Source organism: Felis catus, chromosome A3, assembly GCF_018350175.1.
Source record: "Felis catus isolate Fca126 chromosome A3, F.catus_Fca126_mat1.0, whole genome shotgun sequence".
NCBI classification, from domain to species: Eukaryota; Metazoa; Chordata; class Mammalia; order Carnivora; family Felidae; genus Felis; species Felis catus.
The window spans coordinates 16,888,906-16,904,787 of record NC_058370.1 but is presented as its reverse complement, the minus strand read 5'-3'; the positions used below and the strand labels follow the sequence as shown (position 1 = coordinate 16,904,787).

At 52.5% G+C, this 15,882-nt stretch overlaps 1 protein-coding gene across 13 annotated transcripts in view; it reads left to right on the top strand.

Moving 5' to 3' along the window:
- L3MBTL1 (L3MBTL histone methyl-lysine binding protein 1) overlaps positions 1 to 15,409 on the top strand; it is a 42,232-nt gene extending 26,823 nt beyond the window's left edge. For 5 of the 13 annotated variants that reach the window (XM_045053587.1, XM_045053588.1, XM_045053591.1 and 2 more), the window contains 12 exons: positions 1,000 to 1,151; positions 1,579 to 1,655; positions 2,227 to 2,312; positions 2,512 to 2,622; positions 3,089 to 3,203; positions 4,045 to 4,144; positions 4,328 to 4,525; positions 4,616 to 4,665; positions 8,799 to 8,956; positions 9,387 to 9,449; positions 12,630 to 12,760; positions 14,287 to 15,409. In XM_045053587.1, coding sequence (XP_044909522.1) covers positions 1,000 to 1,151; positions 1,579 to 1,655; positions 2,227 to 2,312; positions 2,512 to 2,622; positions 3,089 to 3,203; positions 4,045 to 4,144; positions 4,328 to 4,525; positions 4,616 to 4,665; positions 8,799 to 8,956; positions 9,387 to 9,449; positions 12,630 to 12,760; positions 14,287 to 14,497 — 1,452 coding nt within the window. In that variant the 3' untranslated portion in view covers positions 14,498 to 15,409. The other 8 variants (XM_045053592.1, XM_045053589.1, XM_045053590.1 and 5 more) reach the window with 8 other exon arrangements.
- The last annotated feature ends 473 nt before the right edge of the window (positions 15,410 to 15,882 follow it).

The following is a 15,882-nucleotide window of genomic DNA, read 5'->3' as shown; positions in this document are numbered from 1 at the left end:
TCCTCCGGGCACCCACCATCTCAGCCTCGGCACTGGGATGCCACTGTCCTTATTTCTTGCATCGGTTTGCTCTGCAGACCTGGGGGTAAGGTCCAAGCCTCTGTTCTGGGAGCTTGCCTTTTCCTTCCTTTTGACCAACACCGCGACTCTCCCATTTAGTCCCAACATTCACTCCTTGTCTTTTTCTCTGTTCAAGGCAGCTGGCAACTATATCCAGCAGTTGAAGTAGCTCCTAATCTCCAGCCAGAAGTCCACAAGATTTAGGGAACCCCCATTAAAATTGTTACCAGGTCAAGAGTGCAGGGTCCCCAGGGGTCAGGGCGTCCACCATGCCATTCAGGCAGTTACTCTCCCGCCCGGGTCTGGCCCCACAGACCATACCTACAGGTTCCCAGGTGACTGGTGGGGTTCTACCTGCTATTGTGAAAGGGAATGCAGACTTTTAAGTCAAACTGTTTAAATCCCGGTCCCACCATTGACTAGCACTGTGGTCCTGCGCAAATTATGTAATCTATAAAATGGAGATGATAATACTTACCTCCACAGGGTTGTTGCAAAGGTCAAGGGAGGTGATGGCGTTTGAAGCTTACGCCCAATGGATGCTCTTCCTCCCCTCTCCCTGCCTCACGAAAGCTTCTCCCTCCCAGCACCCACTAGTGACCCAGCCACCTCAATGCAAGCTAGGCCAGGCTGGTCTGTGTAGGAGAGGCTTAGACTCAACCAGACAGACTCTCTGGGTGAATGCGTGGCTTTCTGCCTATCTCTCATCTTCCACCACAGTGAGGCTTGCTTCCTTGGAGGCCACAAGTTCCCAAGTGGCTCGGGGTTGGGGTTATGATTCTGCCCTGGAAGGACCCTCTTTCTCAGCCTGTTTTTCCTGTGCCCCCTACCCTACCCCACCCCAGGCATAACTCCTGGAGAGCCTACTCCTTCCTTTGCCAGTGGGTTCTGGGTTAGTGCTAGCCAGCCTGTTATGGCAGCCTCTCTTCTTGCCCACAGAGTCCCCCACCCCTGGGCTTCCAGGTGGGCATGAAGCTGGAAGCTGTTGACCGCATGAACCCGTCCCTTGTCTGTGTGGCCAGTGTGACCGACGTGGTGGACAGCCGCTTCTTGGTGCACTTTGACAACTGGGATGATACTTACGACTACTGGTAGTGGGAGGGCCCAGACTTGGCTGGGGTCGGTGGAGGGGGGCGGGGGGCGGTGGTGGTGAGGGGATGGTGGGGGCAGGAGGCAATACTTTCAGACCTCAGGCACCATGTAACCCCAACCTGGTCCTGACATTGATATTTGCTCCGGGGCATCACGGACTGTCCCATGGCTTTGATCTATATCATAAGAAATACAATGCAAAATTAAATGTTTTTTTACCAAGGTTAGGATGAGCAAACCTGTGATTCATGATTTTCCCTTATACGTTATGGTAGTCTTAGAGTTTGTAGTTAATGCTACAGTTTTCTGACTTCATCAGCCGTCTGTGTAGCTCTCACTAAGCAGTAGAATGAGGTTGGGTGCTGGAGCTGTGCTGTCATAGGCCTCAAAGTGTCACTTGGGACAGTGAAGTATTCTTGGTTTCAGGTGTGATCCCAGCAGCCCCTACATCCACCCGGTGGGCTGGTGCCAGAAGCAAGGAAAGCCCCTCACCCCTCCACAAGGTGACCCTGCAGCCTGAGCAAATGCCCCTTTCCAGGCCTGGCCCCACAGCCGTCCTCCTGATCCCTTACCTCAGTAGCTGGGTCTTTAGGGTCTAGGTGAGGGGACAGATGTATCCTGGAGCCTCATCGTCTTTGCCTGGGAGTTGAGAAACCTTTGATTTAAGGAGAGACCTGTCAACCCCTGACTCTGTTGAGGTTTAAAGGAAGAAAGTTAGACGACCCCCCTCAGCAAGGGAGCAGGAATCCAGAGCAGAGAAAGTGTGTCCTTTCCTTTCAGAGTATTACTCTGATCCACACACAGGAGAGGTTCAGACGGGGCTGGGCTTGAGCTGGAGCAGCAGGACCAAGAAGGGGGAAGGGGGGGCCAGCGTTCCCAGACAGCCCTGTGAACTGCTTGGTGATATGCTTGGTTCCGGCTAGCACCCTTCTGCCTCAGGAGCCCCTGCCAGCAGCTGGCTCTGGTGGTGTTTGGGGGGATTGTACCCTGTCTGTTCTCCGGGTCCTGTTTGGGGAGAGAGAACTTCCCTCGTGTGCCACAGTGCCTAGACATTGCTCTCATCCTCTCCTCCAGACTACCCAGACCCTGACAGCTTTTGTTGGGAGAAATATCTGGAAGAAACCGGGGCCTCTGCTGTGCCTACCTGGGCCTTCAAGGTGGTGAGTCAGCTTTCTCTGCCCCCAGAGCTGACCTCTGGGAAGGCATGGAGCACTTGGCCAGCCACATGGAATGGAGGCCAAGTGGAGTGCTCCCGCTTTGGCAGGCCACAATTTCCAAGTCACAGCAGTTGGGCTCCTTTCTTGGGGCCTCAGCTCTACTGAGCTAGGCCTTGGCCTGAAGGCTGCTGTCCCCCTACAGCGACCCCCACACAGCTTCCTGGTCAACATGAAGCTGGAGGCCGTGGACCGCAGGAACCCAGCCCTGATTCGTGTGGCCAGCGTGGAGGATGTGGAGGACCATCGGATAAAGGTGGCTCCGGGCCCCTCAGGCCAGGGGAGTGGACAGGCTGTTTGGGCAGGAATTCTGTGGACTGGTTAGAGGTCAAGGGCGTGGCATGAGTCAGACATAAGGGAAGCCACAGGTTGTGGGAAGGGAGCTCTACATTCGAGTTCGAAGATCTGGGGTCAAACTTTAGCCTCATCCAGAGTGAGCTTGGGCAAGTCATTTCCCCTCTCTGAGCCTATAAAGTGGGCCTAATGATCCTTTTCCTGTGCGTGGATTGATGGGAGATGCCAGTAACTTAATGAGTGAAGCCCTTGGAAAAAGTGGTGGTGGAGGTGGATTCTGGTGAGGTTGGTGCCTTGGTTCTTCCAATCCAGGATCTTGCTTCTGACAGGCCCCAAGGACGTGGAGAGCCTCCTGGAGCCTGGAGGTCCTCCTGGCTGAGCTGGGCTCCATGAGGAATACCTGACCTCCAAGGGCCTTTCCTCCCCAGCTCCACTTTGATGGCTGGAGTCACGCCTATGACTTCTGGATTGACGCCGACCATCCCGACATCCACCCTGCAGGCTGGTGCTCCAAGACAGGGCATCCTCTGCAGCCTCCTCTCCGTGTGTACTTTTCGGACCTTCTGACCCTTCTCCTACTGATGTCCACCTCAACCCCACAAGTTCTGACAGTCCCCTTCCTGCAGCTTGCCCAGGGGATTCTGACTGTGCACACGTGAACCCTAGTGCCTACAGTGAGCTCTGGAATCCCGCATTTCCCCTGCCTCAGCGGTCTCTGCCACACTGAGCCGTTGTTGGGTTTAGGGTACTGAGATGTGCAGGCCGAGCTCGCTTGGGAGCATGTACCTAGGAGGGAGTTATGCACCCAGGGAGTTCTCTCAGCATCCACCAGAGCCACACAGAGAAGATGTTATGTTTGCTGAGGAAACCAGGTTTCTTTAAATAAAATCCTGGTCTCTGCAGGTAGGGTTGGAGGTCAGGTCACTGCACCACTGAGTTCCAAGTCACGTCGGGTATTGATCCTTCTCAGTTATTCTCCAAATCTGAGTAGGGCCTAAAGAAAGTTACTAACGCCTTGAGAATGAAACAGGGAAACAGGATAACATGAACCTATCTGATGCAGCTTCTCAGGTACAGCTGTGCCTACACCAGCTCTGGGTTGATCTTCTCCCAGAGGGTTTTCCTTCTCTCAGGGGCAGAGATCATGGCTTGAGGTTTGAACAGAGTGTATAAGAGCCAAGCCCTCATTCTCCAAAGAGGGGCAGATACCCAGTAGCAGGAAATGATGTCACAGTCTAGGTTAGGGCCCCTGTAGCTGAGGAACTCGCTCCTAGTTCTAACCTTCCCCCTAGAAACTGTTCCTTCCCTGCCCTCCATCCCCTCATCTCACACCACCACCCCCGCCAAGGACGTTGTGCTGACTCTTTTCTTCCTGCTGCCCCAGGACCCAGAGAGCCCAGCTCTGCCTCCCCTGGGGGCTGTCCCCCTCTCAGCTATCGGAGCCTGCCACACACCAGGACCTCCAAGTACAACTTTCACCACCGGTGAGTGAAGGGCCCCTGCTGAGACCCCCAGGCCTTGTTCAGAGAGGGGCTCTTTGAACCTGCTGTGCGCAGCCAATCGGGATTCACCAGGACACTCTCCCAGTGGGGCCAGAGTTGGGAAGGGCTCAGTGGGAACAAGCATATTCAACCCAGCTTATGCCACCTTCTTCTTCGCTTCCCCAGGAAGTGCCCCACTCCTGGTTGTGATGGTTCTGGTCACGTCACAGGCAAGTTCACAGCTCACCATTGCCTCTCAGGCTGCCCACTGGCTGAGAGGAACCAGAATCGGCTGAAGGCGGAGCTGTCCGACACGGAGGCCTCGGCCCGTAAGAGGAACCTCTCAGGCTTCTCCCTAAGGAAGAAGCCTCGCCATCATGGCCGGTGCGGAGGGCAAGGGTGCAGGGCCTCGTGTCCTCTTGGGCCAGGCCAGGCACTGATTCCCTGCCACGGACCCGGTCCCTCTCTCTCCAGGATTGGACGCCCTCCAAAGTATCGGAAGATCCCGCAAGAAGATTTCCCAAGTAAGTCCTGGGTCATCTACTCCCATGCCCTCCACAAGATGTTCACAGTGAGTGCTTAGTAATTGGTGGGATGAGTCACTAGGGGGACCTAGAGGGGGCAACTGGAAGGGAGGCCTCCTCTTCCTCTCGGGCACTTGCAGAGCATAGAGCAGCAGCAAGAACACAGGAGTGACCATGGGTTCCAGTCCTGCTTCTCCCGTGGCCTTGCTATGGGTCTGCAGAAGGGACTCTGAGCCTCTTTGGGCCTCTGGTTCTCCACTGTGCAGCAGGAGGATGTCCCCCAGCCCCGTTCCCCTTGATTCTAGGCCTCCTGGGAGGGGGGCCATGGCTTTCACTTTCTAGCTGTGTGACCTTAAGCAAATCGCTTCATATCTCTGAGTCTCAGTCTCATTTGAAGACATGAGTAATACTTTCAAGTGTCAAGTACCTGAAATAATAGTAGTTACCAGTACTGTTTACTGAGCACCTACTACGGGCCACGCACTGTTGCAGGTGCCATACGTATACTGTCGCTGACCCTCTCAGGCATCCTGTAATGTGGACGGCATTCTCTTCTTCTGAGAGAAGAGGAACAGGAGGAGGCTCAGAGGCTGAAGCCGCTTGCCCAAGGTCATTCGGCTCATAAGGGGCAGAGCTGGCATTCAAACTCAGAGCTGACTCCTGCTCTGTGCTGCTGGCGTAACAGGCCAGAAGCACCTAACCCAGATGTCTGTCCACCTCTCGGTCTCCTTCGCCTTAGCTTGGGCGCCACAACCAAGTGTCACAGACTCGGTAGCTTACACAACAGAAATTTATTTTCTCACACTTACAGAGGCTAAAGGTCCAAGATCAGGTATCTGCTAGTTTCTCCTGAGACCTCGCTCCTTGGCTTGCAGGTGGCCGCTCTCTTGCTGAGTGTGTCCTCACGTGGTCTGCCCTGTATGCGTGTGTCCTCCCAGTGTCTCTCTACATGTGTTCAAGGACCCCCGATTGGAGAAGAGCCCACCCTAACAGCCTTGTTTTAACTTAATCACCTGTTTAAAGATCCATCTCCAAATACAGTTGGCCCTTGAACAACAGCGACTTGAACTGCACACAGTCCTGTAAAAGTAGTTTTTCATGATTTTCTGAATAATGTTTTCTTTTCTCTAGCTACGTTTGTTGTAAGAATACAGTATATAATACATATGACATACAAAATATATGTTAATTGACCATTTATGTCATTGGTAAGGCTTCTAGTCAGCTGTAGGCTATTAGTAGTAAAGTTTTGGGGGAGTCAAAGTTGCACATGGATATTTGACTGCGTGCGGTGTTGGTGCCCCTAACCCCCACATTATTCAGGCTTAACTGCACAGCCCCATTCAGAGGTACTGGGGGTTGGGCTTCAACATATGCATTTGGGGGAATACGGTTAAGCCCATAACATGCTCCAAAGGGAGGGACAAGGTGACTGAGCCTTCCGTTGGGTGACAAATTCATCTTACATCTTCAGGACAGGGCCTGGGGTGCCTGGTGGTTCAGTCACTTAAGCGTCCAACTTCGACTCAGGTCATGATCTTGCAGTTCATGGGTTCGAGCCCCATGTCAGGCTCTGTGCTGACAACCTGGAGCCTGCTTCAGATTCTGGGTCTCCCTTTCTCTCTGCCCCTCCCCCGCTCACACTCTGTCTCTCAAAAATAAACATTAAAAAACTTTTTTTGTTTTAATTCAGCACAGAGCCTGATACACGGCAGGTGCTCTAGGGATCATGCCTTATTTGAGTTGAATGCACACCGTGTTAAGGCTAGAAGAGACCATGAGAGATAGCCTGGATCGTTGCAGTTTCTGGGCAGGACTTAAGGTGTTCCAGTTCTTCAGGAACAGTCTCTGCAACCCAGATGATCTGTAGCATGGTGGTTAAGAGCACAGCCCTGGACTTGGGCAGCCATTTATGGGCTGTGAGACCTTGGGGAGGGACCCCCTGTCTGAGCCTCAGCTTGCTTATCTGTGCAATGCTGAAAATATGCCCACCTCAAAAGCTGGTAGGAGGCTTCTCATTTAGAGAAGGTCAGGTAAAGGGCTTAGCACAATTATGTACTGGTATTATTAACCTTGTCTATTGGCTCACCTCTTCTTGCTGCCATTCCATGCTGTCTCCTCCTGGTGGAAACAGACGGCACTTCCTGCAGCTTCAGGCTTGAGTGAGAAGGGGCTTGGCCAGCCTTCAGGCCCTCGGAGTTAGGACTTCTGAGGATGGGACTGCAGTGGGCACCTCTTCTACCCACCCAGGGGACATCTGGCCAGCTTCCCCTCCAGGGTCTGGCTCTGGCCACCAGAGGGCGTGTGCCTGTGCGTTCATTCCAAAAGTATCCCGAGAACTTGGGAAGCTAAATCTTTCCAGAGACTGAGGCTGTGGCCCAGAGAGGGCAAGGAACGGCTTACCTAATCATCATCATCATCATCATCATCATCATCATCATCATGCTATAGAATGAATTTTTGTGTCCCCCCCAACAAAGTCATATGTTGAAACCTAATCCCCAACGTGATGATATTTGGAGGTGGGGCCTTTAGGAAATGATCAGGTCAAGAGGGTGGAGCCCTCAGAAATGCGGTTAGTGCCCTTATAAAAGAGACCCCAGAGCCTTCCCTTGTTCCTTCCACCATATGGCAACACAGTGAGAAGTCGGCCATCTGTTAACCAGGGAGTGGGCCTTCACCATATAGTGTATCTGCTGGTGCCTTGATCTTGGACTAACCAGCCTCCAGAACTGTGAGGAGTAAATTTCTGCTGTTTATAAGCCAAAAAAAACAGAAGAACCTGCCCCTAGAAGGCTTGCAGTTAGATAAGACACCCTGACTGCCTGTGAAAGTTCCCATCCTGGCCTCCGGGGAAGAAGGATTAGGAGCAAAGCTCCCTACAGCCTCTCAGCCTTGTCCCTCACCTGGTTCCTGGAGAACCAGAAAGAGGACTTGAAACAGGAGGCCAAGGCTGTGGCCGGGCAGATGAAGTGTTTGTGGTGGTAACCGTCAGGAGAGATCCCGGCTGTGCTGCAGGCAAGTGCTGAGAGCAGGTGGAGCCGGGGGAGCAGCAGGTCCTTCACGGTGCGGAAGGCTGGGCTGTTTGTGGAGTGTGGCCCAGAGCTTGGGTCTGATAAGCAGACATGGCGGCAGGCAGGCAGGCCGAGCTACAGAGAGCAGCCTGTGGGGCTGGTGACAGGATCCCAGAGGCTCCGAGAGTGACTGGAGGTGCAGAGGAGTCAGGGTGAAAGGCTGAAGCTAAGGGCCAAAGGGGCGGGGAAAGCCGGTCTGTGATGAGCTGGGGGAGGGCCCCTGGGGAGGCGGCAATGGCAAGCTGCAGCCGTGTGTCTAGAACTAAAAGCTCAGTGAACAGGAGGGAGGCAGCTCTCTTGGACTGTGGGCAGAGAGAGGCAGGGCAAGCCCCATGGGACAGTGGCCACATGGCCCAAGGCCAGTCGAGGCTGGTAAGGTAGGCGGGGGCCAGGTGTGTCCGAGCCTCCAAGAGTAGACGAAGTCCAGGCAGGTGAGCTCCAGGCCTGGTCAAGGAGGAGGCCAAACAGCGTCAGTCATGAGATCATACAGCAGCTGAGGCTGGAGGCCAAGAGCCAGGACTACAGGAGCAGGTCAGAAAGCAGGGTGACAGGCAGGGTGGAGTTGGTGAGCGGGTCAGGGATCACCTTCTAGGTGCCGGAACAGGCTGGGGAGTGGGTGGGGGGAAGAATGGAGCTGGAGGCAGTGGCAGACGCTTGCGGGGTGGGTTCTCACACAGAAGCACCCTGACTCCACCAGAGTCAGGCAGGAAAAGAGGGCAAACAGAACAGGCTTCTGCTGTCAGGGCTGAGCTTCTCGGATGTTGGAGGCCATCCTGCTACAAGGTATCTACAGAACAGTCAGGGGTGCTAGAGCACCCCCTTGCCGGGGCCCCGGGTGATGCAGCCTCAGAGAGAGAGGGCTGGGCGGGTCCTAACAGCCGTAACGTGAGGCGCTCACTTCACCAGGAGAAGTGGGCACTGGCTGAGGAGTCAGATCTCCCTGTTGGCTGTGCAGGTCTCTCAGGAGGCCCTGGTCCTCCAGGGGCATGGGTATGAGTGGGCCTCAGGGACCAACTTAGTCCTCAGCGCCAGCCTGCCAGCGTCTGCCTCTGCCTTCAGCACTAGCTCCCGACGCCATGCACCAGTCCCTCTTCACGTCAGCCCTGTCGGCCCGCCCTGACCGCTCGCTGTCGGTGTGCTGGGAGCAGCACTGCAAGCTCCTGCCGGGAGTGGCAGGCATCTCGGCCTCAGCAGTTGCCAAGTGGACCATTGACGAGGTGAGAGCGAGGACCCCTCCCCGCTCCTCTTCCCCACTTGGTGCTGTCACCACACCACACCCTGGAAGGAGGGTTCAGGAAAGGCCCTTGTCAGGCAGAGCAGGCACTGCACCTGACACTACCTCCCGCTCATCCCTCCCGTCCACAGCCCCTCCTGGTGCCTGGCAGGGGCCAAGACGTGGGCCAGCAGGCCTACCCCGGTGGGTGGGGAGAGGGACGTGCTGCTGGTTCACGTGGAGTCCAGCAGGAGAGACAGGCTTCCCCTGGGCCTCTCCTTGCTCACCCGGCACCAGAGACACAAGGATCCTCTTGGGCTGACAAGAAAAAGCAACACTGTCGAAGCCCAGAGAGCACCAAGTCCACCTGGGCCCGCCTCTCCCCTCCCCCCTCAGAGAGAGCCCTTGGCAACACATCTTCTTTGGTTTCCAAGGTCTTCAGCTTCGTTCAGACCCTGACTGGCTGTGAGGACCAGGCACGACTCTTCAAAGATGAGGTGAGGTGAGGTACAAGTGCAGAGCGGGGACAGAAGGGTCACTCAGTGAGACGGCAGGGAGCAGGTGGCCTCACCAGCGCTGCCCCCTCTGCTAGGGAGGGCCCTCTGTTGTCCGGCCTGTGGGAGGCTGGTCACAGTGGCCCATGCCTCTGGGAAAAATCGGGTATAGGCCGTGGCCCAGCTTGTGAACCCGCTGTGTTCAGAGCGTCCTCAGGAAGGAAAATGCCTCCTGGAGACAGGGCTCCATTCACTCCTCTCTGCTCTCTGCCCAGCTTGTTTTCCAAACCTAGGCTTCACCAGGGACAGTAAGTTAAAGTGTGTCTTGAATGGCACAGGTATTGCCTTTTACTTCAAGGATCCTAACACATGCTTAAAACCGAGACCCAAAAGCTTACCAAGGATAAGAAGCCATGACTTGTACATAAAAGAACCCTAGCTTTGCAGACAGTGTAGCTGTGAATCCCAGTTCTGCTGGTTTGAGCTCTTTATTGTCTCTGAGTCCGCATCTTCTTATCTATAAGATGGAAGTAGAGCGGGTATAACAACAACCTTGCAGGGCCATTGTGAGCATTGGAAATGGTGAACGGATCGTTGTACCAGACTGTCTAGTATAACATATCACCACCATGCTGTAGAATAGTATATAAATCCTATCACTATACAAGAGTGCCTGATACAGTGGGGGCTCAATGGTGGTTCTGACTTTTAATAGTTGTCCTTAAGTAAAGAACTTTACTGTGACTCTCCTAGTTTACACAATTTGAAACTAGAAGGGACTTTGGAGTTTGTTTAGATCTTCTTTCCAAAGAATACATGCATCCCCCTTCACCCAGCAGCATGTAGTCTCAGCCCCTCCAGGTCAGGTGCCCAGAAGAAAGAAGTCTGCTCCTCTTCCCCTAGAAGCTTCTCTTTATCCAGACCCAACACAGTCAGCTGTTTCTTCATAGTGTCCTTGTGTGGTGGAGCCCCCAGACTCCTCCCCATGTGGGGTGTGGCCTCGTGGGCTGGTGATCTTACTGCCACATGTGTGTCCACAGCTGTACCCTGGTTTCAGATGCCTTGTGACCAGCACAGAACACACTGGCTGTGTTCTGCCCCCTCCTAGATGTTTTTTGATTTTATATTTAAAAGGATTTTATAGAGCAGTTTTAGGTTCACAGCAAAATTGAGAGAAACGTACAGATTTTCCATATACCCCCATCCCTGACATGTGCCCAGCCTCCCCAGTTATCACCTCCACTCAGAGTGGTGCACTTGTTATAACCGACAAACTGATACCTAGATTGTTTTTTAACGGAGATAAAAATGTACATGGAACGAAAATGCACGCATCTTAAAAGTACAATTCCACAAGTGTTGTGAAATGTGTACACCCGGAACCCAGTACTTCAGTCAAGATATAAAACATTTCCATCATACCAGAACGTTCTTTCATGACCCCTTTGTCAGTCTCCGCCCTCATGGGCAACCACTATTGTAATCTTTAGCACCATAGGTTAGTGTTACCTGTTCTTGAACTTCTTATAAATGGGTCCAGCTTCTATTCTTTGGTGTCTGTCTCTTTTCACTCAGTGTAATGTTTTTGAGGTCCATCCGTGTTATTGTGTATACTGGTGGTTTGTTCATTTTTATTGCTGAGTAGTGCTCCATTTTATGAGTAGCCCACAGTTCTCCTGTTAATGGATATTTGGGTGGTTTTCTTTTCCCCTAGATATGAACTATATATATATATATATATATATATATATATATATATATATATATTTTAGTAACATTTAAGTTTGCATGAGCTTTGTTACAGCCATATCAGACCAGTTTGGAGGTCATGAAAATCCCCAAGTGCCTTTTATATCAATTATCCATTGTAGTCTAACCACATCTTCCACTTTGTTACTTGTACCACTGGGTTTTTTTTTTTTTAATTAACCTAATGTAAAACTTTACATTTATCCCTATTAAATGTTATTTTGTTGGTTTCATAGTCTCATTGTTTTAAATCTTGATTCTGTCATCTCTGATATTAATGAGCCTTTCCAGTCTCATACAACTTGTCGTTTGATAACTAAGCCTTCTGTGTTTTAAGTCACACCTTCACCACACGTGTTTAATGAAATAGAACCATGTGGTACCCTGCAGAGGTCTTCCTTTGGTGACAAGAGTCTTAAGTGCTCTCTGAGTGCATGTGTTCAGCCAGCCACAGAACCACGCAAGAATTTGGTCCTCGTCTCTCTCCCCAGGGCATCTACCTCATCTCTCAGTTCAGCATGGTCTGTGATACAAAAGCAATGACCAAAGGGGGCAAAGGGTGGACTGCCAGCAACAAATGGAGTCTCAGTGGGGAGCAGGACCTTTGTGCGGGCTGAGGATGATCTTTTCCAGGACCTGGTCCACGGCATCAACTTCCCCAAGGAGGCGCATGCTCCAGGGAGTGGCCTTTGTCTGGCTGGACCGATGCATTCAGACACACGGGTCAAGAATCTCTCCAGCCGGGATACAGACCGGTCATGAGAGGGATATTTCATGAGTGAGAAGTTAGAGAGCAAAGCAGACAGATGGTCTTATGGGTAGTCAGCCTGTCCAGTCTGGCAGTTGGCACTGACGGCCCTAAGGAAAGTCTGCCCAGATTCAGATTAAATCACCTCCCTTCCTCTCTGCCTTCCTAACCCCCCTCTTAAGAATAATAGCTCATAGGTAATACTGTGTACCTCATAACTGCATCACCCAGACACGCTCACAGTGTCTGCCTGTTTACTGTCAGCAGCACTAACACTCACCAGTGGGTTTATGGGGGGACCGCAAGCAGCCAGTGTTTTGAGGCCACTGTCAGTGACGACTGAGAAGATATTATGCAAACACACATTGAAATCAGACCAGTCAACAGAAAGAAAGAGAAAGTGTATGTGTGTGAACATGGGGAAACCAGTGGATATCTCTCTTTCCTTCTCTGTCCCCATTGCTGTCTTCCTTTTTTCCTTTCTCCTTCCCTTCTCCTTTCTCCTTTTCCTTCCTCTTCCCGTCTCTGTCCTCCGTCCCTCCTCCCATATATCCTTTACTCCCTATTCTCTTTCTCCCTTCCCCACTCCCCATGGATACCCCACCTCTCCTTCATGCCTTGCCTTCCCCGCGGCCCTCTCCACCTTCTCCCCACTTTCCTTCCACCTCCCTCCCCCAACCCCTCAGATGATTGACGGCGAGGCCTTCCTTTTGCTGACACAGGCGGACATTGTGAAGATCATGAGCGTCAAGCTGGGCCCAGCCTTGAAGATCTATAACGCCATTCTCATGTTCAAAAACGCCGATGACACCTTAAAGTGAGTGGCTCAGGGCTGGGCTCTCCTCCAGCCTGAGCTGGGCCTCCCTCTGCAGCTGATGCTTCCTTCCTGACTTGAGTTCCTCATATCCACCCCCACCCCTACTCCCAACACCCTCTACATCTTACCAGGGGTCCTCCTTCTCTCCGGGGCTGCTTCCTACAAGGTACGTGGGAGCAGAGGAGCCCTGGGGAATTTGGAGTCCTGGCTCCCGCGTCCTGGGGCTCATCTGCCACCAGGCACACCAGTGAAAGTGTGACCGGGCTGGAGGAGCATTACCAGTGGAGCAGATTGGAGGTGCCCTGCCTATGGCAGCCCCACACCTCCAGCTGACTTGTTTTATCACCAAAGGGTCTTTTTCTTAGCCGTTAAGGACAATCTGGTAGAATGGGAGGCCTCCCGTCAGAGGCTCATTTCTCTTTGGCATCTCTCCATGCTTTTCTTTCCTTGGCTCCTACCTGGAAGTGACCCTGCCACACACATCTTTACTCACTCTGCTGTCTGGTTTTCCGGGGCAGGGCCCATGCCATCACCCACCCAGACCACTGGCTCTTCCCTCTTGGATGGGTGAGCCTCAGAAGCATGTTTTCATAGGCCCACTGGGAGTTTCTGGCTGCCTTTCTCCCTTTTACCCACAAGTGGGGGATTCCAAGCCAAGATGCCTTTGTAAGCATGCCCAGTTCTGGATCGGCTAGTATTTTAGTGGCCCATGCCAAGTCCTGTTTCTAGCAGAATAGGTGATTAGAGCCTGTTTTACCTCTGCAGAAAAGGTCAAGGCTCCACGGATGTTCCCCATATACCCTTCCTCTATCAGGTGTGGGGAAGAGGCAGCTCAAGGGTATGTCAGACAATCTCGGGTCTTTGGCCAGAGGAAAGCTCCAGCAGGCATGATGGTCCCCAAAGCTGGGCATAGCGTCCTTCCCTGCAGCCATACATCTCAGCCAAGACATTGCCCATGGGGTGAGGGCCCCACGCCTGCCAGGCCTCAGGCTGTGGGAATATGCCACTATGTCTAGCACACATACCTCATGACATCACATTCGACCTGTCCCTGAAATGTCTTGCTTTTGCGGAGTCTTACAAAGCCCACTTGCACTTGGGCCTTGGGAAGGCGAATTCCTCTAGCTTTGAATTCTCTGTGGCCCCTACCTTTCGTACCACCCTCCGTCTGTCCTGCACTGCCAGCCAGGTGCCTGCTGGGGCTCTGGGACTTAGACCTTTCTGTCCAAGTGGGGGCCTAGCCTCCACCGAGCCACTGCCAGGCCAGCCGGGGTGGGGCAGAGGCAGAGGGCCTGGCGGGAGCTGGCCCTACACAGAGGTGAGGAGCAACCAAACCACGCTTCTGTGGCCCCAGGTGCTGAGATGGGCCCGTGGGGTGCAGAGCCAGGCCGCTTCCCTCAGTCACATGGTGTGTGTGCACCTAGGGCACCCTTGGGAGTGTTTGACAGGTGCAGCTATGAGGCTCGATGCTGGGAAAACGTCAAGGGCTATTATTGTTAAAATATGAAGCTTTATCTTCCCCACAGAAGTGGGACACTCAAAGCTCTGTTGATTTCCTGCCACAGTCCAGTAGGAGACCCTCTCTTACGTGGGGTCACACAGCTTTGCCAGCACAGCCATTCAGCCACCCAGCTGAACTCCCACCTGGCTTCGGACGTTCCTTCCCTTCGGCCCCGAGAGGCAGCTCTGAGCACAGGCTTCCCGAGAGGAAAGTGGGCAGTCTCTGCCTCTGGCTGACCCTCGGGTTTACGGAGGTTGCATTGCCCCCTTGGCCAACAGTAAGGAGGAGCGAGTCTGAGCCTCTCTGACTTGGTTGCTTGGGTGGTGGCAAAACTCACCAGCTCCTTGGCTTTGCTCCTCTTTGAAACTGAGGAGAGATGCTCACTGGCTTTGTGGTGTGAAGAGGAGGCAGCAAGTGCTCACAGCTGTGCTGTGGGACCTCACCTGTCCTAGCGAGTAGGGCTGGGACAGCTTTGCCATGTGGATCTACCAACCACACTTCTAGTGCTTGCCCACGGGAAGGGCAAGGTGGACTTAGGGCCTTGAGAAAAGGACCCCCAGGCTCTGAACTTTGAGACCTCGGCGCTTTCTGCACCAACGTCAGACTCTTTGGGAAAACAAAAAACAAACAAACAAACAAAAAACATAAAAAGAAGGAAAGAAATCTGCCCTACTGCCCCTTCACCCCCGTCCTGTCCCCAGACAAGATCATCGCACCTTGACCTGGGTGCCCAGTGAAGGGAGAGGGTTGGTGCCAGTGCCCATGCTATGTGCCTCTGCCCTGCTCTCCAGCAGCAGACACCGCTTACACTTTGGCCCCAGCAGCCGCGACCAGCCCTTGCCCAGCCCTGGCTTAGGGCGCTGAGGACCTTTCTGTTTAATTTCTGAAGCAGAGAGAATGATCCCAGAGTTCGAAAATGAAGCCTGTTTGCACTTTCATTCACATGCACTTTGGTGGAATTGTTTTTGTACTTACCGTGTGTGTGTGTGTGTGCGTGTGCGTGTGTGTGTGCGTGCATGTGTGTTCTTTAAGAGAATCCTCTGGTTTAAGATAAAATGACTCTTGACTCTTGAGAGAAGAAGTTAAAACTGTGGTGTTTTGTCAGTGTATTGAAACAACATAAATAAACTTGGAACATCTGGATGATATATAGTCAGAGTCTGTTTGTATTTTCTTGGTAAAACATCCAGAAAACATGAAATGTATATCAATAGTGCCATCACTGAAGAGAATAAAGTATTCTTTTTGTTGTTAGGAGTCCTTATTCTATTTTAAAGATAGGAAACAAAGGATAAAGATAAATGGATATACTTGTCTACACTGAGAAATGTAAACAATGGGAACCCCCAAAGAATAGTGTGGAAAGGGCCTGATCCTTGACAGTTTAAAAATGGTCAAGGGCAGAAAATTCAATGAAGCCTCCAGTTTTTAAAATAACATCATACTTTCAGGTGGGGAAATGTCAAGCCGAATGGTTAGACTCTGTTAAGTTTCCCAGAGACTGAGCAGGTGGGAAAGTGGCAGAAATGCCCTGTTCGATCACGTCAACCCCTTTCTTGTCACTATCCTTAATTTCTTTGCCCTGCTGCTCTTCTAGACTACTTAGCTAGAGTACCAACCG